The sequence below is a fragment of the Diprion similis genome, chromosome 10, assembly GCF_021155765.1.
Source record: "Diprion similis isolate iyDipSimi1 chromosome 10, iyDipSimi1.1, whole genome shotgun sequence".
Lineage (NCBI taxonomy): Eukaryota > Metazoa > Arthropoda > Insecta > Hymenoptera > Diprionidae > Diprion > Diprion similis.
Window position 1 is genome coordinate 22,137,907 of NC_060114.1, and position 24,628 is coordinate 22,162,534.

The following is a 24,628-nucleotide window of genomic DNA, read 5'->3' on the forward strand; positions in this document are numbered from 1 at the left end:
CGTATTCTCATCTCATTCACCGGAGCAACGTTAATGCGGTATTTACTTTCATTCTGACAAAGTAGGTTCTACATCTTTGAACTTCTACCGAAATTTTGTTCGTACTTACTGACTGATGCGATGAATGTTACTTTGTACAAGTTTCATTAAGTCTTCCAGAGAGAGTAAGGAAGATTCACTATTCCAAAAATGTATACAAGTTATGCTGCAAAGCTTACGGATAGATCGAAGTATTCGATGATGCCTATGAAAATGGGAAGATGAGTGACAGTTGAAGTTGCGGATACGAGAAAGTCGTTTGATTTCCACAAGACCAGAGCCTGGAAAGTCGTGAGTCGAGAGCTGAGAGCCACGAGCTGGAGGAGTAAGTTAAGAGCGAGATTCAATTTTCGTTGCATGTAAATTAGGACCAGGTTCCGACGGCATCGTCGGTGGTCCCTCGGGTAAAATGAAGTTCCACTGTGACGGGTATATCCTGGGAGATAGCTAAGGTGAATAAATAGGAGCGGTTTTCTGTAATCCAGTATACCTTTATTTTTCTGCTCGCATCTGCGTATAGCGTGTGCAGTTATCCCGTGATATCCTTTGATACGAGGAATAGAGGAGGATGTATGTTGAAGTTAGCGAACGGAAATAAGTACTCTTACGTACTACTCACCGAGGGAATGCCGAATTAAAAAGGATTCATAGACAACATATTTCTCGGTCACACAGCAATAAGAAGCAACGCAAACTCAACGATTATTTGCAACGTTCACTATCATTGTTAGATAATGAAACGGAAAATCGAGCCATTCACAACTCCAAACCCATATCATGGTCCATAATCATAGATAATAACAAACCATGAAAAAAAAAGATTTGCATGAATGCGAGTAGACAATACAAGGGGGGTTCTGATCTGCGTTACCGACCAAGTACTCGGTTGGTAAAGCAGATGAACTCAGAACCCCCTGATAGGGATATCTACTAATGCGAGAGCGAACCACGCCATCAGCCATAAGTTTAACCATGCATTCTGAATTTTGAACATCGTTCCCTCCTTAAATATTTCGAGTCGGTTGTACACGCGAGTCCGGTCGATTCTAACCCCCGTAACTTCTGACCTGCTAAAACTAGTAGGGACAGAATCAACGATATACATTTTTCATTTAGCCGTTTTTTTGCCGGCGCAAAGTATAAATATATAACAAACAAGACTGAATTTTAAATTGTAAAACACAAAATACATTTCAAATTTTTTCAGGGTATCGCCAGCTTTATATCACTCTCGGTAGAGTACAACATCTGCATAGCAGTGAGCGAGAAGATCTTGAGAAATTCCAAACCCGAAGATTTTGACCGGATCGTCGAGCGTCTGGTGGGGAAGCACAACGCTCGCGGTGTCGTGCTCTTCGTCGACGAAGACAACACACGGTAAGATGAAATTGAGTATAAATGACTATAGTCCCTTATTCGTAGATTAATGAACAGATGCAGGGTTGCGAGAGGTGAAAGAAAGACAGAGAGGGGAAAGTTTCTGAGGTACCTAATAATTATTACTTGATTACGCATTCTCCTGCTTATACAAAATGCACGCTAGCAGTTCCGAGTTACCTCTTAACGGCAGAAGAGTAAGTGCAGACTGGCGAGAACTTGAGCTTGGAAGGTAACGGCGAAACTTCACCAGGCAACCAGACGCCAGATTTTCTGCCCGAAAAAACCACAGTCAAGCTTTTAGGAAGTGTTCACGCTTTACGGACCCTCCATTACGATAGATGGAGATGCCCTATACCTAAGCAAGAGTCGTTTTTTATTCCAACAGCTGAGGCTAAATCATCAACCTATTCCACCTAACAAATGGTACCCATAGACTCGGTGGGGTCCAGGGTCTCTCGTGCGTGAAGAACTAGCGAACTCTGCGTTTTCTCAATTCAACCGGCGTCGACAGTCCAGTCCAATCACGTTGACGGTCAAATTCATTAACAGCCTAGGTGTATTACTGAATTTTGCCAAACGAATTCAGCAGTAGACGATAAATCAAGTTTCCTCGAGAAAAGATGAGAAAAATAAACGAGCGGGTACGTTAATGGATAAGGTAAAAGAAGGGGGAATAAAAATTCATGCGTCACAGCGGGATAAAATTGCTGTTACTACTGCTGCTTCCGTTACCTAGATACGTTTTCATTCCGTTTGCGTACCTACATTCTTCATTCTGCGTCTGCGAATGAAATTGGATTCCACATCCATTAGGCGCACCACTTAAACCTTAATATCGAAAAAACGAGTTCTACTCTTACAGTCGAGTATTGAGCGATGGTTGGCCTTACGCCCCGCAAATCTTTGTAGAACATTGGATCAGCCGAGCTTTCTGATTCGTTATTTTCAGCTAACGACTGAAATTTCTACGCTGCGAATGCGTAAATGTGTCTCTATTTGTTCTCAGAGTTACTCGTCGGATTGAAATGGATTGACAATGAGTTAGCTCTGTTTCCTTGTATACGGACAACGGCTTCGTTTCTCTATACCTATATGTCACACTGACAAAGCGAGTTGCTCGAAATGCATATAATGAATCCCATCAGCAGGGTAGCTTTTGCTTGGCTGGTTTTCTCTGCTCGTTCTATGCAATGTTTCGTACACGTTTGTCGTTTTGGAGAGACGATTCGCTGAATGTGCGAATTTTTATCACTGCGGACCTGGCTGAAGTTAGCAAAAATACAACGTGCGCGAATGCACCTTATAATGGCTTCTTTGATGTGCCTACTGTCTCCTGTTCCACACTCGGAAGCAGGTCTGCCTTATAAAGCAGAATAGCTCTTGAATTAAAACCCCTACACCTGTGGAATTTTTAATAATACCGTAGCCATATTTAAACAGTTTCGTGTCGAAAAAAAAGAACAAAGGAATTTCAGTTACATCGTTGGCCGATTCTGAATTTTTCATTTTTTTATGAAAAATTTCTTTCCAGTCACTTCAACAGGATGCATTAATTAGCCAACTCACGTTCAAGCTTGGAATAAGAAAATATCCCATGTAAGCCGTGAACTGAAAGTAGAACTAATGGAAGAGTAAACAAGGAGTTACAAGGGATGAGAAGCCCGGTAAATTGGGTAAAATGATATTTAGCCTGCGTGCAGCGAAACTTGATTTCAATTCCCTTCCCTTTCCGTGTTGCTTAATAATGCAAAGGACTTCCCACGTTCGACTTGTCACTAACGGGCTTCGCAAACGCGGGGCGAACCGGTTGATTTTATTGCTTTGACAAGGAGCGTGTAGAATACCTTATACGCACACTGATATTCCCAACAGGCAGTAGCGTTGTGTTTACAATTATACCGAGAGCCGGAAATTTACGAATTTAAGCAGTACATCTTCGTTCAAAGTTCCATACGTAACGTATACACCTGGACCCTCGACAGACCCAAGTGCGAAACACTGATAAACCGGATACGGAAGATTTAAGAGGATAAGAGGCCGAAAGATGAGCCTGGATGATAGTTGACTCACTCCGGTTGACACAGAGTCACATTACCTACGTTTTCTTACGGCATCATTTCAATCTTGCAAACTATCCTCTTGACCTATTTTACCATGATGCAGAAGACAGTGAGCAGCCGGCGTATTAGTTGCTTTTGCCCTGGGAATATATTTAATATTAAATTCCTGTTTATGAATTGACTTGGTCATTACATTTGCATCCTTCGGTTAGGCATGATACAACGTGACAACACCTTGTCTGGGTGCTTTGATTGCTTCGTTGGAGATCTTTTCTTACATCCTTTAGCGAGTAGGTAAGCGGTAGCTGGCATACTCCCACCCATCCCATCCGCATGCGCGGTGGATTTTACCCTTTGAGTCATAGTGCCTTTTTTATATCAATTTTTTGTATATCTAGAGAACTTTTCACTAATAGGTTTTCCACAGTCGAGAGTAATTATTGAGATTTAAGGTAAATTATTATCGTTAGAAACAAACACACATACTTTATATAAATTATAAGTTTTGGGGGTCGCTGATTACAAATCTGAAATCAGATTTAAAAAATTCAATACAGCGGACGAAAATTTCAAATTCGATCAAACCCGGAGAAAAAACTCTGTCTAGGAGTTTTTGGGGTCACTGATTATGAATCCGAATCCAGTTTTTTGACCTGATTCGATCAAATTTGAAATTTTTGTCCGCTATATTGGATTCGCTATTTTGAAATTTGATTTCAGATTCGTAATCAACGACCCCAAACCCCATAGAACACTATCCTGTTATGACAGTTAACTCAGCACAATAATGTGTGACTCAAAGGGTTAAAGAGTACCTACAGCACGTCTGCCAGACATCAAAGATTCAAACCTCAGATCATTGCATCGTTCAATCATTCGTTTCCCTAGAGCAAAACCTTGCTGGTGTCAAGTGTCAACGGGAACAATAAACGTCTTAGCTTGGCCGACGGACGCGCATTGTACGGTGGTGAACTATAGTCGGACGCTCATGGCGCTCCAGATGGTCGAAGCTGTATGACCGAGACTGGTCGTTAGCTGGGAGTTAATTAATCAGGGAAATTCTCAGGGACGAACTGCATCGTGGCCGTGTGGTGGAAATTTTCTTGCCCGGTGAAACATGCCGTTAATAAATTACAGACGATAGCAGATCAGACGTGAATATGTACCACGTGTCGCGTTTCCCCTCATTATATGCCGTGTCAAGTAGATATAAACCTACAATAGTCCTTGAAATATTTCATCCGAAACCTAGTAAGTACGCAATTTAACGCGAAAGTGATATTGGATTTCTTCTTTTATATTATATAGACTCAGACTTGTCTGCCTTACTGCACTTTTTGTCTTTCTTGCTGACCAAGCCAATTTTCCATTATCAATCTGCTATCGAAACATGATAACCCATTTCACATTCTAAAGATTCCTTCTTATTGTGATTCTCGTTCGTTAAGATTTCCGTTCAGATCTGCAAAGTACATTTGGTAGATGTATGCATGGTAAGGAGAAGAAAAAGAGGAGAGCAACGACGAAAAAATAATGACATTTCAACCATCAACGTCACCAATAACTGCAATTTAATATCCGTTCATTCTACGCAAACTTTTCCCTTCGCAATAAGCGTTCAGTGATTCAAACGTGCATGTAAAGTGTTCTTATCAGAGAAGATTGTTGTAAGCCCGATTGTTATTGCGTCGAAAATTGAAGATCGTCAAGCGATCTATCGGCTCCGTGACTGAACAGGAAAATTGACCGCTCGACCATTCTTCCAGTATTAATAACCTTAACCAATCTCGTTTATTGGGCGAAACTCGGCTTGCCACCGTCACCTAATTTTGTTCGATGAAGACTCGGTTGCAAGCGAAATAATACCAAATCCTTCGGAAGAAATGGGGCAAGGATCAAGGCGATGAAGGAAAGGTCTCTACCCTTCTTGCCAAAGCCGTCGTTTAGCGCGGAACCACGCGTCTATATCCAGGTAATTTCAGACAACGTACAGCCTCGACAGGATTCTCAGGGTACACAAAGGTAAAGTACCTACCTACCTACACCAGCGCCGCATCCCTCCTCCCACATCCTGAATTCGGATCGATCGATAACTGACATGGCCTTGCGAAACTTGGAATTACAACCCTTTTCTTACAGATAAACGAGTTTCATTAGTACTGGTATAATATAATTAGAACATGATACACGGTATAAAATTGCAGATTTTCATGACAATTTCGTTGTATTTTTTCCGACCCAGTGGAACATATAACTTTGAAAATAAAGTAATTTGGAGTTTTCTTTACTCCGTAACAATAACACCACCGATAGTCGGGGTAAAGTGCTTCGGTCTCGTGAAAGTTCTCACAATAGAGTGAAAGACGATGAGCTTAAACCTCGACGCTTTGACTCGTAATTCTTTTGACACAAAATTAGAGTGGAAATTGAAGTCCGATATCGGAGTTGAGCGGCGAAAGCCGTTCGCCTACCGACCTGATTACCACGACACGGACACGCAAACGTGAACCTCAGCTTTGAAGGTAGAATTTAGTGAATTCAGGCTGAACCACGAGTTCGAGGAAACGAAGAAATCTATCGGAATATATTCAGAAATGTTTTCATCGGAGTAGATATTACACGCTATATGAAATTCTCTTACCAGTTTTTTCTCCGAGAAGGATGCGCGGACTGACCGTAATCCGGGACGTTATGCAAATGAAATCGAAGCTCTTCATTTGAAGCTGTTATTCGCAAGAGTCCGCGAGATGGGATAAGAGAAAAAAAAAAGAGAAAAAGCGTAGGCTTGGCCAGAATTTTTCCTCGCCCCGCTAGCTTTGGATCAATTCTTCCGCTTCCCTCACATCCAAAAATTTTACTGCCAAGTCAGCACAGGCAGCGAGAAACTGATAGCGTTCCTTCGCGCTTGTGGAAAGATGCTCAACTTTTTTCAATCTCTTTTCAAACTCGATGCGATCAAAAGACGAGATAAAATGATCGATGATCTGCAAACATTCGCTGTTACAACTTGACATCGTATTTTCACTTATTCTCGATCGGTGAAAGAAAATACCATGGATATGATACTGTTATTGAAAATTTCGTAATTGAGTGATTTCAGCAGCGTTATGGGTAATTTTGTATATTCTTCGTCTTTTGAGTTATATAGGCACCTTGACAGAAGACGTGAGAAGGAAGTAGCAACGCCGGAGCCAATTTTGTGTTCGGAAATACACTTTCGGGCCTTTTGAACTCTTGCTATTAGTCACGCCCCGGTGAATTTTCGTAACCCTCCATACCCACGAAATACCGTCACTCCGTTTCCAATACAGAGCGTCAGACGTTGACGTTGATTTTATTCAAAGCAAGTCAAGAAGCATCCCGAAAGTCAGGATCGTCAGAATTGGCTCGTGATGCGTCAGATTGGAGCGTTTCGTTCGCTGTTACAACGTTCCAACTGCACGTGTATTTGCAGTCCATTCGTTCCTTGGAAGAGGCATAGAATTTCCGCGGATACCGATTCCCCTTGAACAAAGGAAACAACGTCAAGTTTTTCTTTCACTGTCAGTACATTCACACCAAATGGTCTACTTATTCCAGGAAACTTCTGCAGGCAACGGTCAGGGCCAACCGCACTGGTCACTTCCTCTGGATCGGCAGCGACTCCTGGGGAGCCAAGGTTTACCCCGTCAGGGATCAGGAATTCGCAGCCGAAGGAGCCATCACCATTTTACCCCGCCGAAACTCCCTGGAAGGTATTTATTCACACATTTATCAACGTGCAACACACAGTGCCGAATCAATTCAGCAAAATCGACTATGTCGATCGCTCTCGTGTCCGATATTCAGTACCTTAAACTATTCAATAGAATCGTATTCAAGTAATATCATTTTGTTTGAAACAAATCCAGAATTTTTTTGCTTCCAAGTGTATAATCATGCGGTTGATAAAAATTATATTTAGAAGGAGGTGAACGTAGACATGATTGAATCGTACATAAACGTTAAAAAAAAGATCAAATCACCCGGTGGCTGCGGTGCTCTTCATTGGAAACTCGTCGATAACACACAAAAGCCGATTTGCATTGATACGATGCCAACTGATTCTCAATAGATTTACTGCTATAATATACTCCCAGAAGACATGCCTTGGGTACAACTTGTCGCATAGACGTCGTATGTTTATAGTCCGATCGTTTTATCGAGCTATTCTACTAAGGTATTATTAAAATATCACAATCATTATTGTTTTCAATTGCAATTGTTTCCCAGCATATATTAGCCACAACTCCATGCTTTAGTTGCGAAAAAGAGAATTCAAACTGATTAAATTCTCCCTTCAGTTTCAAATTACTAATTCTCAGTGATTTTCTTTCGATAACCCAAAGCTCAAGGTTAAGCTCTACTTACCGATTCTATCCGCTTTACAATTAACTCTAATCTCTTGTTATTAATTATTATTGTTTCTTTTTTCATCGAGTTTACAGATAGGATAGGTACGTTTCAAAAACATTGGCCCGAAGAATCTCTGTCTGTATCTCCTATCATTAGACACTATAGCCTAAAGTGAACTGGAAAATTGGGGAGAGAAAGTTTACTTCCGCACGCGGTGATTAGGGAAATGTTTTGAAAGAATTCACTTCAGCCGACGGGCGGTGGCCACTTTACTCCTCCGTCCTCCCACATACATATATACATAAGTGTATAATACATAAAGCATCTGAGTATAATTTATCGGAGCGAGACGCGTCTGCGAAAACCCGCACGTGTGCCTCAGGATGCACAAGTCCGCACGGATTCAGAAAGGATAATATCCTCCTCACACACTATCGGGATCAGGGGATGGTAGAAAAAGGATGAACTCATGCCGAGATGGGAGTCGATGTGCGGTTCACAAAAGCCGGGTAGGTGCCTGCCCTTTACGAGTATTATGGATACGCGGTGTAGGTATTATGGATATCTACTCATGCCGAGAACGGGAGCGTTATTTGCGGTTATTATAAGCCAGTGGTCCTAGATATCACGCGCGTAAATTCCACTTAAATCCGATGTACACATACGGAAATACGAACCTCGAGTCCTAGAGGGATTGGCCTAACCGCAGAGCATTGAGGACTTGGGGTGCAGATTCAACGCCTCCGGGGTTTCATATCCAATGTATTCTTGTATCGTACAGTTTCTCGTGGTACAAATAAAGATGGTGAAAAAAAAAGTTTACACGCTCAACAAAGTCGTTGTACACAATTTTCGGTCCTGTAACCGGAATGCGTTGATCGGGGCCGATAAATACGGCTATCCAGCAAATTGAATGAAACACGATTCTTATATATAACCTTTGTAGAAATAATGAAATGAAATGAAATGAGCAGAAGTCAAGTTTTAGCATTCGTAATTCGTGAGAATGAAAAGTGCAGAAGAAAACACCTTGGCGAGTGTGAAATAAAAATGGTGATTGGGTAAACAGAAGGGAATTAGGGCAGGTAAACCGGAGCTGGGTGAAGATGCGAGATCGAGCAGTAGCTGGTGGACGCGCGGCGAGCTAATTTCACAAGGTGTCACTGAAAGCTCAATTTTCTTTTCACGCTGGAAAGTTCATAAATCTAGGAACGACAATAGCGGAGCCGATAGCAGGGAGGGCGAGTGATTTATTCAACCTGGCGGAAAGCTGGCGACCTACAAACCTAGGCTCCTTTCGCAGCCCTCGGAGAGAAGTAAAACCGTAAAAGAAGCTCAACGAACCCGAACGTCCCTTGATATTCAACGAGCACGCATCAGTTGTTCGTTTGCACTCGTATACGCGTTTACGCGGATGTGAAGTGTTCGAGGTGTTTTTTGCATGAAAAGTTAGAAATTTACGAGCCCCGTTGCAACTCTATACAGAGATAATAAATTTCACCCGGCCTTCGAGCGCGACTGTCCAGGACGTGGGAGTTGGCGCCAGATTTTATCTTCGCCGTGCGAAACAGTCTAATAATATCTTGCTCATTGTTGAAAATGGAGCCATCGTGGTAGGTTATAAGATATATGGAGCCTGTGTTTCGGCAAACTTGACGCAATCCGTCAACTGGATTTATCCGTGGACCGGTATAGATAAAAAGCTGGATCACTTGGAGTAACTCTTACAAGGACGGTATCCCAGGTCAATGTCTCCGATTTTATTTCTTTTGTAATGTGTTATAGTAGACTGAAAACTGAGCGACACGTGTTTTTTTTTCATCTGCTATTAAACACTTTAAGGGGGTGAAACCACCTTCCAAAGTAATGCGTGTTTTTTTTTTGTTTTTGTTTTTTTTCGATAAAATTACTTTTTTCAGTTCTCGTTATGAGAAAACTTTTCCAGTTGGATTGGTTAAAAAATATTATTATGTTCTTGTTGGCGAAACTGCCAAATCGGTCCTTCAGATGCCTCAGTTTGGAGGATAGTTTCACCCCCTTAAAGTGTTTAATAGCAGATAAAAAAAAATACGTGTCACTTAGTTTTTAGTCTACTTCAACATATTACGAAATAAATCAAATCGGTGAGATCGACCTGGGATACCTTCCTTGTTAAAGCCTATTTTAAAATCATCCTGGTTGGGCGAATATTTCATGTTACAACACGTTCGGGGGCCTTTTTTACCTACGTCAAGGGGTGACTGTAGTCGGAAAAGGCGACGTTGGCTACTTCGCGATTCAGAGAGGCGAGGGAATGAGGGAGCTTACCACTTAAGCAAGACGGCCGCCTGACGTGACCCCTGTACACACCACATGCCCTTTTAGCCGGCAGAAGAGGAGCGGAAAACCGTGCTTTGGCTTTTACGCAATGAATTGCCAGTCGCTAGTCCGGTTTCATTTGCCTTAGCTTGGAATCCGCAGGGAGAGGGATCAGGACCCAAAGCGCCTCTTCAGCTGAATGTTTTAAAATAAATTCTCCTTGCTGATAATATGACACAAATTACAGCTTACTTCGTACGCTTCTATAGAGCACTCTCTGAGAGCCCGCTGTAACGTTGTTAATATTAAGCTGCAAGGGATAAACTGGTTCCTACATCTTCGCGCTACATTGACCATCACGCTCGGGATAATTTCAGTGTTGATAACCGTGGAATTTAGCTGTTGGTGCAGATATAATTCCTCAGAGTTTTATGCAGAAGATCATTTTCACGAAACAATACCCGGTAAAAAATTCATTCGTCTGCACGCTCGTTACTTATCCAACTTATTTTGTCGAGCACTATCAACGGAATATATATATATAATACCATGGACATCCATTATGGATATACAATACCACTATTAGGCATCCATTCAAACCGAAATGAAGTACATTAGAGCTCTCTTAGAGATTCAAATGTCCGCTTGTTATATGTACGTCTAGTTGAATTCTGCTAGATATATACACAGATCTCGAATAGAGATCTCCTGGATTTTGTGGAGGAGAAATTTGGACTTCCAACGCACGTCCTTTCTATCCATTATTCATACACACTCCGATTTCATAAGATCTTATAGATCTCATAGATCTATAGATGTAGAGTTTTATTAGATATCCACATAGATCTTCATTGGATATATCATGGATTTTGTGTACGAAGTAATTGCTACCTTTAATCGACAATATTTTTATATCATCCACTCCTGTTTACGTATCATCAAAAAATTTTGGAAAAAAAATTATCATATGCACATTTTGTTCTGCCCCAGACAAAAAGTCCAAGGTCCAAGCAATATAGATTAGGCACTTAAGAACAGTTAAGTACAGTACTTGTACCTTGGAAATAGATGCGATGATCATTACCACTCCTCGTTATAAGAGAATCACAGTTCTGTATACGAATCCGGTGTCCAAACACGCATGATTCAAAGCAATCGCTCGTTTGCTTATAACACTGAGTCCGTGGCAAAGTTGGTAGAGAGCCCTCAGGTACACGGGTAAATTCTCTCATAACGAGGAAGTACTGTACGTTGATGCTGAACGAAATTCGGGGTAAACGAAAAGGTATCACTGGAGCTTCGTATAATTTGAATCTCTCTTTTATGGTGAGAGAGGCGAGCGATGATTCGTCGCCTGGTATGTGTCTATGGTTCCTCCACTCATGCGCATGGATATTCATAAGCATCTATAGACATCTATCTATCGATTTTAATCTGACCATAGATATTGTGGATTTCTGGAGATGTCTGTTAACGATCCATCATGGATATGGATCTTTGTGGAGCTGTGAATCCTGTGACTTCTGCTAGATGGAGTGTAGCCAACTTATTAAAAATGTTACTAGAATGGTCGGCAGCTTGGCAAATGCGTATCTAGTGGATCGCGACTGCGGTGTAAGCCGACCTTTTTTAATAGACAAGAGAGAGGTTATCGTTAACTGTCATCTGTCAAAATGAAGCAAGTCCGAGCAGCTCCTTTGGAGAAATGCTTACGGTATAGGTATACATATTTCGAGCACTGCGTTTGCTCAGGATGCCTGAATATATGAATTTTAAAAGTTGGCAAGGTGGAGTGAGCCGAAAGAAAATGTTTCCAAACTTGACGTAGCGTCGGTCTGGTTGAAAATTTAATTCACTGGCTGCTCATTATCGGTCCGTACAAACCGACCAGCACACACCCTGTCTAAGGATCGCTTGGGGGGTGGATGGGAATCAGTATAAGTGTGTTACATGACGTCTCTTGTCACAGGTTTTGACAGATACTACAGAAGCCTGAGGCCACGAATAGGCGAGGATGATTGTGCCAAGCAATCGGAGAGAAACCTACCGCATCCAGTGTTACCGGGGAGAATGATCAACTGCCGTAATGTTTGGTACCGAGAATTCTGGTCCCAGCATCACAAGTGTAGCTTTGGCCCCACGATTCCCCCCGGGTCTAAGAGGTGCACAGGGGACGAGGAGTTGATCGACTACGAGCAAGAAGGGCTCGTGCCTTTCGTCGGTAAGTCAGAAGTATCGCTAACAATTATTATTATCTCAGCATCTGTGTACGGAAGCGATTCTCCGTTGTTTAGAATTCTTCGAACGAAATGTTTAAGACTTTTTTTTTCACTTCCCCTTCAGGTATCGTGCCGGGTCCGATAACAACGTCGTTCACAAAAATCGTAGAGTCAATCACGTTAGACCGCAAGGGGAATTCGATCAATCTTATACCGGTTGATAATATAATATTTGGAAACGCTGCTGCAGACCAGATTTAAAATGAATTTTTCAAGGCTCGAGGCTTCCGAGGTGAATTCTGCTGGGATTCGGCAAAGTCACGCGACAATATGTATCATAGACGGTTTACATGCCCCAACTGAGATGGAAGCGAACCTCTTGTTATTCTTGCTTTAACAGAGTTTGTTATTGTTACGAAAATGTCATACATCGCCGGGAAAATTCCTACATACATATGTTACCTATGTACATACGAAGTCGTGCGAAATAAAACTTGATACAGTGAAACCTCCGTCATGAAAGTCAAGAGTGCTTCCCTGCATACGCGGGTGGCGGAAAATGCGAGATTCGATCGATAAATTGATGCGTCATTTTCCCACGACGTACTTACAATTAGATTACGAATCACTGATTACGTGCTGGACAATATTGTCGGTAAAGATTTTTGTGAAGGCGATAGAGAGAATTTTTTCTTTATTTAATTAGCCCTTGCTTGATTGGAATAAATAATTGGAACCTACATCTCCATTCGTATAACACGGCACTCGATAGCTCGATTGTGTTCTCTGTTCCGTATTCGCACTCCACCATATCGCGCGAGAGAATTTCTGTCCTCAGGGGATTAATTAATCGTATTCGTATGCGCTCTGTGTAAAATTCAGTTGACTGAAAGGTTGATGTACACATGGGGAGGATTATTCTGAAACTGAAGTGGTTTTCAGGGTAGCCTCTAATTCAGGTTGGTATCGCAATACACCCCGGTAACGGCCGGTAAGTAGATGTGCTATTGGCTTGTACTGCGATATGTCAACCTAGATCGGTACCCTAGACATTGCTTCCGGTTTAAAATCAACCATCGCATTCGTACCCCACGGTCGCAAAAACACTTCCGGAAACGTCCGCGCTGTGGGTGGGTCTCTTATTGAGGCGGGAGTGTGGAGGCGCTGCAATCTAGTTGCAGGTGATAAACACAGCACCTAATCTATTCCAGTTAGATTTGTTCTATGTATAGTAGTGCCTCCATTTTGTTCATGAATAAATTCAATAAGTGAATATGCTACCTGTGTAGAATAAAATAAGCAAAAATCAAGTATAACCTTGAAATTCAAAATGGATGTTATGGATTAGGGTTCAAAAATGTTCGACAACTACGAGATTGCATTGCTCTAACTTCTGCGGCGAATTTCTGTACCTTGAGCTTCAATAAGAGACTCACCCGCACCGCGAGAGTTTCCAGACCTGTATATACGATCGTGTCATACCCCAATTCGATTTCTCCCAAGAGTATAAACTACAAGCGAGAAAATAATGAGAATAAATAGACGGTGGGATTCAATAATGGCAGTAAAATATTCAGGTAGTAGAACAAATTGATCGAGCAATACAGCAGATGAACTATAAACGGTAACGTCTCGATAATCACCTGAATGATTATAAAAAAAATTGTTCACTTTCCGCGACTTCTTCTATGAAGAATAATAATATTTTTCATTGTACGTAAGATGGGTGTATTTATTATAACCCAGCAACGTTCGCTCGGTGATTTAACAACGCTGAGAGTATAGATACGGAATCAGTTCAATTGATGGCACAGCAATAAATTTTACGCGATAATCTCTTTTCTCTTTTCTATTTTCTTTCTTTTGTTATTAATTTTCTTCCACCGGTTTTATTGCACAGGGGTAAGAGAAATGATCCATTCTAATCAAATCTTAATTCAAGTTCAATCACTATAACTACTGAAAATATATAAGACTCACAGTTGCGGCTGAACCGTTTCATTCTTTTTGTAAGAGGCTTTGATAAAATGTAGGTATTCCTCCACATTCCATCCAGTAAAAAAAACCAGACACGTAGGAAACGGTGTTATCCAATGTACCAATTGAACTTGACAAAAAAGAAATCTTTTACTTGGATCAAATGTTTTTCAATTGAATCAGAATACAGGCTTCGCCAACTGCGCGAGTTATTATCCTGACTACGTTTCTGAACACGCGATACTTCTTTGATCAACGAAAGAAAACATCATTGAACTCGAAAAATAGCCTTGTCAATTTATTGATTTGTACAAACTAAATAGTAAATAAAATTTTCCAATGGTAGAATTATCTTAAAGCAATTACGTTTATACACACAAAAGAAAGGAAATAAGTCAAAATAGACATTGACTGAAAGGAATAGAAGTTAGCTACGTACCTCAAGTCACTCTGATTTCAGTCAATTGTAAGAATTATCAGACATATTGACATTAACGCTTTTTCGGCTCGCCGTTTCACTCCTGGTTTTTCGATGCCTTTTGCCACTTTTTCTCTCTTTCTCCTCCCTTTATGGTCTATCCTCTTGTCATTCTTTTAGCCGTGAGTTCCCTTCCGGGTGATATCCACCCACCTCCTCCCCCCGTCGCCTCGTCGCCCCGTCGACCAATTTCATGCAAAGAAGTCGAGGTTTTATTATTATTACGCCGAGAGCTTTTACTACGGGGTGAATTCCACGAAAAGAGAAAACGCGGCACCTGTTTTAGAAAACTCCTACTGCCGTTATTACTTTAGTTATTATAATCATAAAAAGCAGTCGTCCCCCTCTGTAATTACGACGGACCGAACCCCATCCGCCAAACCACCTGGCATCGAATAAATCCTGGTTTACGTAATTTAAAATCTCAGCTGACAACGAGACGGCGAGAAAAGCCGACAATACGAAATCACAGAGGAGGCATCGCGAATTGTTTCAAGTCATTTTGATGATGAGCTCATAACGGGTCGTTACCCTCAATTATGAACCTCGAGAGATCGTAAACTTCTAGCGAATAAAAATGAATCACTTGATACACTTAATACACCCAACGTGTGTTCTGGACAATTCGAATTTTCTTTATACCCGCAATCATAATAGACGCAGTGCCAGCGTGCCAGAAGTGAACGTGGCTCTACTGAGTATTTGACGCATGTGACCAGGTTCAGGTCGCAAAATTTTCGCAGAAAGTTTCGTAAATTACTTTTTTACTGCTACGGGAATTGCCTCGGCCAGATCTACGAATGGTGTTTCACCTCGTAGTTTTGGCCTCCTTTCAACATGTGGTCCGCGTCTAAAAACTATCTACAATATCCAGTATCGAAATTTCTTCGAACTTGAAACCCTTATTGTCTTACAAGTGCGGAACGTGGGTGATTTCCCACGAGCGTGGAGTCTGAAGTGTGAAGTCAGGTATCGCACACCCGCACGTCTAACACGCCTGATTTTTTTCATCAACCGTAAAGGAAAGTTTGATTTTACAAGCAAACGAATGCGACATAATAATAAAAAAGAAGTAAATCAAAGGTAGTCAATAGGTTCAGAGGCATGGGCCCAGCTACATAAAACTTAACCTGAGCACGCAAACTTCAGGTTGAACACAACTCAATGGTATCACTGGCGATGCGTAAAATTAAATTGATGGAAAGTACGCCTGCGCCAAGAAAGCCCTAATGAGTAAACGCATACGCCAGCGTCGTTTTACTGAACTCTTCAAAAATGGCTTCGAAAATTGACCTTTCCAAGCATCCGCTGGACAAAATTATTCTTGGATCAAAATAAGAGTCTCTTCTACCTACTATACTCCAACTACCCAAATACATGTGTAGAACCTTGTCGAACCTAGCACCCTAAGAAAATGATCAACATTAGGTTATGCCAAAAATTTGATGTCGGATGAAAGTTCTAACATCGTTGATAATATGAATATTTCAGGTTTTCACAATACATTTTCAATTCTGTATTCTTAATTCACTATAATAATGGTCTTAAGCTTGAACAATAATCGCTTCGGCGCATCTATTGCTCCATGATTCCCCTGGTAGACAAACCTCGATTCATCAGCCTTTTGACGTGTGCCTACTTCGTGTAGTATGTACAAAGTTTGGCTGATCAGCGGTCAGTTATATCAACGCTGACGTGAATCTGGATTGTTGGTTCTCCGTATTGGTGCTGCGAAACGATTCCTTATTCTCGGATCCTTTTCTTCCGACAACTTTTTCTATAAGTTGTGTTTCTCATGCTCCTGCAGAGCAATCAAGCTTCCCAAGACTCTTGGCTGCGGAGTACGTTATGTCCAAATTCACGAATGTCGTATTGACCGTGGTGGTGACAAACTTTTCGTATCGAGAGCAGTCCGTCAATCAATCAGTCGAACCGAAAGATTTGAAACTTTTCTCGTTATTCGACCAGAGACGTAATACATCTAACATCGGTCACAAATCACTTTTATCATAACAGTACAATAAGTTCCACGCTCACTGGAACTTTCAAAATAACGATTGTTTAGGATATATGACATTTGGATCAATAACGGTACTTATGAAATCGAGTCTTTCGTATCCGGTTTTAATCCATTGTACGCAACACATTCCAAAATAATTTAGTTCAATTGAAACGTGTCCCTTTTAACTGCAGTTTCCTCCTCAACCACGACTACAAGAGCTATACTATGAATCAGATCCGCAGTATAAATTTTCGGATATTCCTTTTATGCTTCCAGTTGACGCTGTCTACGCCATGGCCTACGCAGTTCATAACATCATCGAGGACGAGTGCGTCCGCGGTCGCGGTACGGCTCACTATCTCTGCGACGTCCTTAAGCCGGCTCCGCAAGGACAGCACCTTCTTCACTATATCCACAACGTAACTTTCGTCGGTGAGTATAATAATTATACAATTTCGGCAGGAATTTATCACGCCTCCTAATCTTCGCAATCCGCAACGGTAGCCTATGAAGTATAGGACGAATGAGGGATTGCGGCTCGTGCATGAAATACAGTAAATAGAAGAAAACCAACCCTCGCTCCAAGACAGCTCGAACGTTTGAGCTTCCCGAACTTGAATAAGTTTATCTGAGCTGCAAACTATTTGCTCAGATTTACTTTCATGAGTATAGGTATTCGGTAAATTTCCCGATGCGAGAGTAACAAACGTTTGATTTTATAATAGTCAGAAGACGGCTGTAAAATAAGTCAGAAATGAACATGTCCCTCCATGGTGTAGCAAAATAATATAGGGCTCACAAAATGCATTTGTATGTACGTACATGTGTACATTTATACGTATAATATGTCATACATACGCGTACGAGGTCAATTCGTACCAGCCTGTCGTCCCGTCGGTTACATTGGGCATCTGTTTCGCAGTTATCCATATTTTTCACTGTAAGAAAAGGGTAGGTTTTTTTAACATTGTAAACCCGTGTCACCTGCAGAAGAAGAGCTCAATTCTTTCGTTTAGGAGTATTTTTGTCCTCCTACCATTTATAATGTTATATTTTTGTTTTCATTTTCTTTTTTTCTTCTGGTTATTGTTCCGAATTTTCTGCAGGAAGATATAATACAGTCTCACTTCCTTCGTCAAAATGTGTTGCATGTCAAGGGGTTTTTATTTCGGAAGTGAAGCGTATCATCTAATAACCGTAGTTTCGAATTTGTCGAAAAGTCGAAATCTTGGATTATTCAACTTGTAAACGCTGCAACAAAATATTACTCGATCTCACGTCACTTTCCCCATTCATGTGACGTTACCGTAATACATGAATAGAAATTGTATTTTGCGCACCGTAACGAAACTACTCAGTTTCGACGCTTCGAATTAACTAACTTTTAGGATAGATATTTTTAATAAACAACAAAGTGATTGTCCATGATTAAAAACACTTCACGCAAGGATTCACTATCGCATATCGATATTTAGCACCCCCTCAACGTCCATTTCCTAAGTGACAAGTAGCTACATTTACCATAATTGATATGGGTAGCCTTGTTGCAATATTCAATGCAGTTCATGCGTAATATGTAGAAAATATGCATAGCCATTCCGGGTAGGATATACATGCAGTCGGCGATAGATTAACGTGAGAGTGGCAGCTGGAAACTCATATCGATATCCACGAACCTGCGTCAACACCAATTGACCGAATAAGTGACGTCATACAAGTCACATTATACAGAAACACACCTGCCTATAGACAGCGATTCTGTAGTAGTTTTGGAAAAAAAATATTTATCATCGCATAACCCAATACTAAAAAACTTGACAAAAATCAAGCTGGGGTAGATTGCCCCTTACATCGATTGGGTAAAGGTAGACCCAGCTATTGGTAGGAAAGTATTTGAAAGCATACCAATGATAATAATCAATCGATGTCATGTCACACCACATACAGTTACTCGATGTCACCTGTAGTCAACTGTTATACGAGAATAATCTTAACTTATGAGAGGTGATCCAAAGTTGTCTGGATCCCTTGAAATTGCAGATTTTTTTGAAATTATTCGCAGCACTTGAGTCCGGTGGTCAATTGATCAGTATGTTGATTAATGATAACGGTTATTAGATGTGTTTCCTTCTCTTCGGTATCACTTCGAAGATTGTAGTAAGGTAGACTTGTGCAATCACAAGTAAAGATGAGTGAGAACGCGGAACAAGATTTACAAAACTATTTCCTCATGCGGATTCACTGTTGTCAAAGATTCTTCTATCCATTTACTTTCTGGAGAAAGGAGGACGAATGAAAAAGAGTAAACTGAGCGGCATTGCGGGTATAGCATATATACATATGTATGAATTATCCGCAGTATTGAATCGTACACGATTCCGTGCCTCAACAATAAAGGACCAGAGCAACAAATTTTTATATGTCGACGGTATCGATCCCGTAGCCGACCCAAGACTGCGAAACGAAAACAGCTTCACGCCTTCCGTTTTCCTTCAACTAAAATTGATGCAATTCCCACCATTGGCAGGAAATGATTAAGGACCATCTTGATTTTCGATAAAACACTCACTCAGACACTCAAGTTTGAGGTCACCTTTGCAGCGTGGTTCTGCTATTCTATTACTGTGACGTTACATCAATTCGGCACACTTATTGTTCGTCTTGAGACGACTTGTAACAGCAAGGTGTACCACCTTTATAGGTATATCTAATGGCTAATTGCTGGGCCACTGTTCAAAGTTATTACAATTATTTGTCTGAATCTAGTTCCAAAAGATTTTTCACTTTCAGGGCGGCAAGGGACTGAGATAAAGTTCAATTCTGACGGAGATGCTTTTGGCTTCTACAATATTTATCAGTACCAGCATAGCGACGAAGGACGATTCGATTACACGCCAATCGGCACTTGGAAAGAAATGTGAGTTTCGATTCCCTGGATAATTCTGTAGATGATGCGCTAATACCAAGCGTTTGAGACCAAAGTACAAAAACATTCTAACGATTTTTACTATTGATACTGACGTTATAAACCTGTGCCTCCTACAAGAGGTCATGTATCAGGGAACTTGGTTTTTTGCGAACGAAGTAGGTAAAGTCTTCAGGGTATAAGAGTAAAATAATAATGTACATACACAATATAGACATCCTATTCAATTTTCAATTATTTTCAATGTAATAGATAAAACTGCTGAACTTCTTTAAGGCAGCCATGCATTATTCTAGTCTCGAGCTTGATGTCAACATGACACGATGGGCGACGGGTCCCGGCGAAGAGAACATCCCACGGAGTACGTGCAGCGAAAACTGTCCTCTTGGTCACGTCAGGAATTTTCAGGTGATTGCATCTTTTTCTAGATCGCACATCAATCAAATCTCTTTCCATTGTATTATACTACAGACACTTATCAATTATAGCAGTGGTATAAATACGGCGGGATGGAACAAGTATGTGAATAGCTATTACCTAGAGTGATGTTCCTCAATTCGTTTAACATGGAAAACGTAATATAAACATGATTTGTCGCGAGTAAAGGGATCTTGAGTAGCTAGCAAAAATCTAGGAATGGAATGCTACTGAATGCTATCGTATGCAGCATGTGAGAGTGGAGATAGAAAGTTATCCTCGCGAATCGAAGTAATATCGAGAGTACACCTATATATTTTCATTGACACGGAGGAAATTGATGTTCTCTTGCGTAGAGGTGCCGCAAAAATCTATAGCCATGGATGTACATTATGTATTTGTACATTCGTATACATATACCTACCTATGTAAGCACAATATTACGTATGTGTAATACAGAGATACTTTAAAGGGCTCACGCGTAGGCATTTCACGTCACGTGGGGAATTTGCAGATGGGAATATAAGAAAAGGCCACCGCGAAATTTCAACCGAACCATCTGCACATTTTTTTACATCTCATTCCTTCGCGGTCTGACCCTGTTCTTTCTATTTATTGCTTTTTCAAATAGAATGGGGAGTGAAGCATTGAAGACATTTTCGGATATAATCGCGTGTTTCCGTGCCGAGGAGTTCGATCTTACGAACTCAGGTGAATCACATCTTACTACACAGTTCTTACCGTCAAATCCTTTTGAATTAGAAAATTCCAAGGTAAAGGTGCGCGTCGCTTAGGGCGACCGAGCTCGTCCGCATGAGATGTTTATTCACCATGGCTGTCGGAGTCGTTCTAATCAGTGTGGAAAATTATTTCAGGAAGCTTGCTGCTGGAGTTGCGTTGCTTGTCGGGAAGATGCCTACGTGTTTAACGACACTTGCCGCAGCTGTGATCCGGGATACGCTCCTGACAAGACGAAAACCCGGTGCATAAAGTTAGCGGCTGAAGTTATACCTTGGACGAGCCCCTGGGCAGTCGTTCCGCTAACATTTGCCGCGGTGGGGATCCTCAGCACCCTCTTCACCACAGCTGTCTTTATCAGGTCGGTTTCATTCAAACTAACCCACACAGCAACGACCGTGGCATTGTGATTACAGTGTTCTCCGGTACTTTCACCTAAATCTAAAGAGCGAAATCCTTTCAACGATAGATTCAATCGCACCCCGGTGATCATGGCCTCCGGGCGAGAGCTCTGCTACGTACTCCTCGTTGGTATTCTCTCTTGTTACGGAATGAGTTTCGTCATATTGAGCAGACCGACCACTTGGAATTGCACCTACCTTCGGATAGGACTAGGTCTCTGTTTGAGTATTTGCTACAGCGCCATACTCACCAAAACCAATCGGATTTCCCGGATTTTTAATCAGGGGATTAAAAGCATTAAACGGCCATCGTACACATCGCCGAAGAGCCAAGTCGCTATTGCTATTGGTGAGTTCCGAACCAGACACTCGGCATTCATGAGGAACAAGTTGCTCAGGCCACCAGTATCGGCGTAGTTTATCCGAAATCAAAAATGGGTCCTAAAGTTAGTCCAGACATTATTACGATGCCACACCCAACGTAGTAGGGTCGCAATGAATTACGTTCTGTGAAAACCTACATTATGAATCTCCCTCTGTATATCCCTAGGGATTACGGCAGTTCAACTAATCGGAGCGATAGTATGGTTAATCATCGAGCCTCCAGACACCAAGGAAATCTATCCGTACCCGTTAACCGCTGTTCTAACTTGCCGCGTTTCAACCTTCTCCCTCATGATGTCTCTCGTGTACAACATGATACTGATCCTCATGTGTACGCTGTACGCGTTCAAGACACGCAAGATCCCGGAAAACTTCAACGAGGCCAAATACATAGGATTCACCATGTACTCCACATGTATAGTATGGCTTGCCTTCATTCCGATTTACTTCGGCACCAACAACGATTACAAGGTAAGAGTTGTACGGTAAACATACGTCACTTATACCCGAAGAAAAATAGTGTTTCACGTTATAGGCGGATCAAACGCGTTCAGGTATAATATTATCCCGCTGTGAAAAGACAAATCAAACTTTATCCAACAGATCCAGATCGCTAGTATGTGCATGTGCATCAACATCTCAGCAACCGTTGCTCTGGGCTGTCTGTTCACGCCTAAGGTATACATAGTGCTGTTCCAGCCATACAAGAACGTCAGACCTGGGCAGGCGAACGTGAGTCAGTTATACCCAGCTTCTTCATAGTGCACGTGCATGCCTCGCATGCGTGAATGTCGCTTCGAGTTAAGCAAATATTTCTAATTACTGTACAGGCTACTCAGCCTCAAGGAGCGAACAGGCCTGCCTACAGCATGAGATTCTCCGGAGCGAGAAGTCAAACGATGCAAAGTGTAACATCCGGTTCTAGAAGTAGCCCGACGAGGCAGACTCGCGGTGAGTTGAAACACGAGAACGGCGAATCGCAAGCCTTGGCAAGCCCGTCGGTGGAAGAATCGTCCGTCAGCTAGGTAGCTCTAATACACCTTCATCAGAGTCAGGAACATCGCTCATCAGGCGAAGATGATCTGGCGATGTTGCAGATGGATGAGGAGGTGTATGAACGAGATGACAACATATTATCAACCGTGGCTGAGTTGTCCGAGATAACGGATACTCCAACGCCACCCACTCACAACAGGTCCAACGGATGTCGAGATGAATCCGTATCTGGCTCTGTGCAGGTGACCATTACATACAATTAACCTTCATTGTCGATTGCCAGATAATGACAATTATTCAAGCAATTCATATTACATAGTACAATAAAAATATGTGCATGTAAAGGCCGTCGCGTCTCAAAAATCCGTGACTGCGGTAGGAACACTGTGAGTACAGTTGGCTGAATAATTTGTTTTTTCTTTATACAAGTCAAACGATTCCGTGGAGTATGAAAAATCGACAAACGTGCCGAGCATCTCCGCGAAGGTGTCTATGCAATCTAATCTGGAGAACCAAGTCAACAAATCGGACGAGATCGGCAATTCAACTGCATAGGGATATCCTACATGGGCGTTAGAGGAATCGTCTTCAGTCGAATTCTTACCACCATAAAGCTTATAGAAATGGAGAGGGCATGCTCCGCCTTTCTGCTGATTCGTAAGAGCAACCGAGATAACAAAACCTTCTTTTCCTCTGGAGGTAGAGCACGCGCATTATGGCGGAATTAAAAATAAGGTTAACAATTTACACGGTGGAGCCGTTCCATGGCCGTTCGAGAACAGAAACGTTGACTGAAGAATTACAAAGTAATTCTGGGATTTTCAGCTAAACTTCTAACACACGATTCAAAAAGAAATAGCTCAATATTTCTCATGTAGTATTGATAAACCTAAATTTTTTCGGCTTAAATTTTATTCTATACAAAAAGATGACAATCGTTGTAAATCTTTGTACAGTAATCGTTTTAAAAAATATTAATGCTTTGTATAATATGGTGGAACATGAAAAATAATCTTTATAGCGATGATATGACGTTTAGTTATAGATACATCGCGTGTACATATAGCGACGTGGCTACTAGTTGGAAAAAAAAGAAGTTTAATATGTTTGTTTCTCAATTTTTTGTCTGCAACTACTACAGTACGCCCGATACCATAAAAACGTGTGTTAATGTAATAATGTGTGAAGAAATTCATCATTTGATCACGATAAGACTTTTGCAAGTTAATATCGTTATCATGATTTCGTAAATTCAACAATACTCTGTTATAGACAATTTGTTTAACTTTGTTATGGATGAGTTGTTCAAAATGTTTTTGGAAGATACTTCTATCGTACTACCGAACTACACGTTCTACCCATTGGCAAATGTACTACCTCTAAGAACCGGATCTTTCGGAACCCTAAGTGTGAAGAAGAATTACATGTTGAATTTGTTTATAATATAAAGTAGGGCTTGCAGTTGTCATAATGTGCTTGTACAAAAACTATTTCATTCAACTTATCTGTGAAACGTTTATTTTTGTCCTTCGATCTCGTGCCTTTTCCAAACAATACACTTATTGATCGTTATGATTTGATTTTACGCTGAAAGTAATGATCAATTTTGAACCATATCTTTTTAAACTAACTTAAATACGATCGGTAGTTTCGCACTATGGAGGTAGATTGTCTCGACTGCGCATGCTTACCTCCAGAGCGATAGACAATCCATGTTCCTCTGTATCTCTCTCTTTCTCTCTCGCTCTCTCTCTTTCTTACACACAGATGTGTGAATGCTCATCCATTGTACGAAGATAGGCTTGTTCTGTCCATTTCTATAAACTCTAGGTATACTTACTTTCCAGTCCTGCACATTCCTCTGATCAGAGCTGTGAGTCTGACAATTGAACGCAGGGTTCAATAATGTGTATAATCATACAAACTCTCTTTTCGATGC

At 41.3% G+C, this 24,628-nt stretch overlaps 1 protein-coding gene across 1 annotated transcript in view; it reads left to right on the forward strand.

Moving 5' to 3' along the window:
* The window catches only part of LOC124410833 (metabotropic glutamate receptor 7-like), a 60,218-nt gene extending 36,828 nt beyond the window's left edge, over nt 1-23,390 (forward strand). Inside the window, exons 6-17 of the mRNA XM_046889491.1 lie at nt 1,247-1,416; nt 7,059-7,213; nt 12,121-12,372; nt 17,104-17,259; nt 19,618-19,744; nt 20,050-20,161; nt 21,046-21,269; nt 21,378-21,658; nt 21,860-22,164; nt 22,297-22,425; nt 22,524-22,931; nt 23,119-23,390. Of these exons, the coding sequence (XP_046745447.1) occupies nt 1,247-1,416; nt 7,059-7,213; nt 12,121-12,372; nt 17,104-17,259; nt 19,618-19,744; nt 20,050-20,161; nt 21,046-21,269; nt 21,378-21,658; nt 21,860-22,164; nt 22,297-22,425; nt 22,524-22,718 (2,106 nt within the window). The 3' untranslated portion in view covers nt 22,719-22,931; nt 23,119-23,390. The remainder of the gene's footprint in view (nt 1-1,246; nt 1,417-7,058; nt 7,214-12,120; nt 12,373-17,103; nt 17,260-19,617; nt 19,745-20,049; nt 20,162-21,045; nt 21,270-21,377; nt 21,659-21,859; nt 22,165-22,296; nt 22,426-22,523; nt 22,932-23,118) is intronic.
* The last annotated feature ends 1,238 nt before the right edge of the window (nt 23,391-24,628 follow it).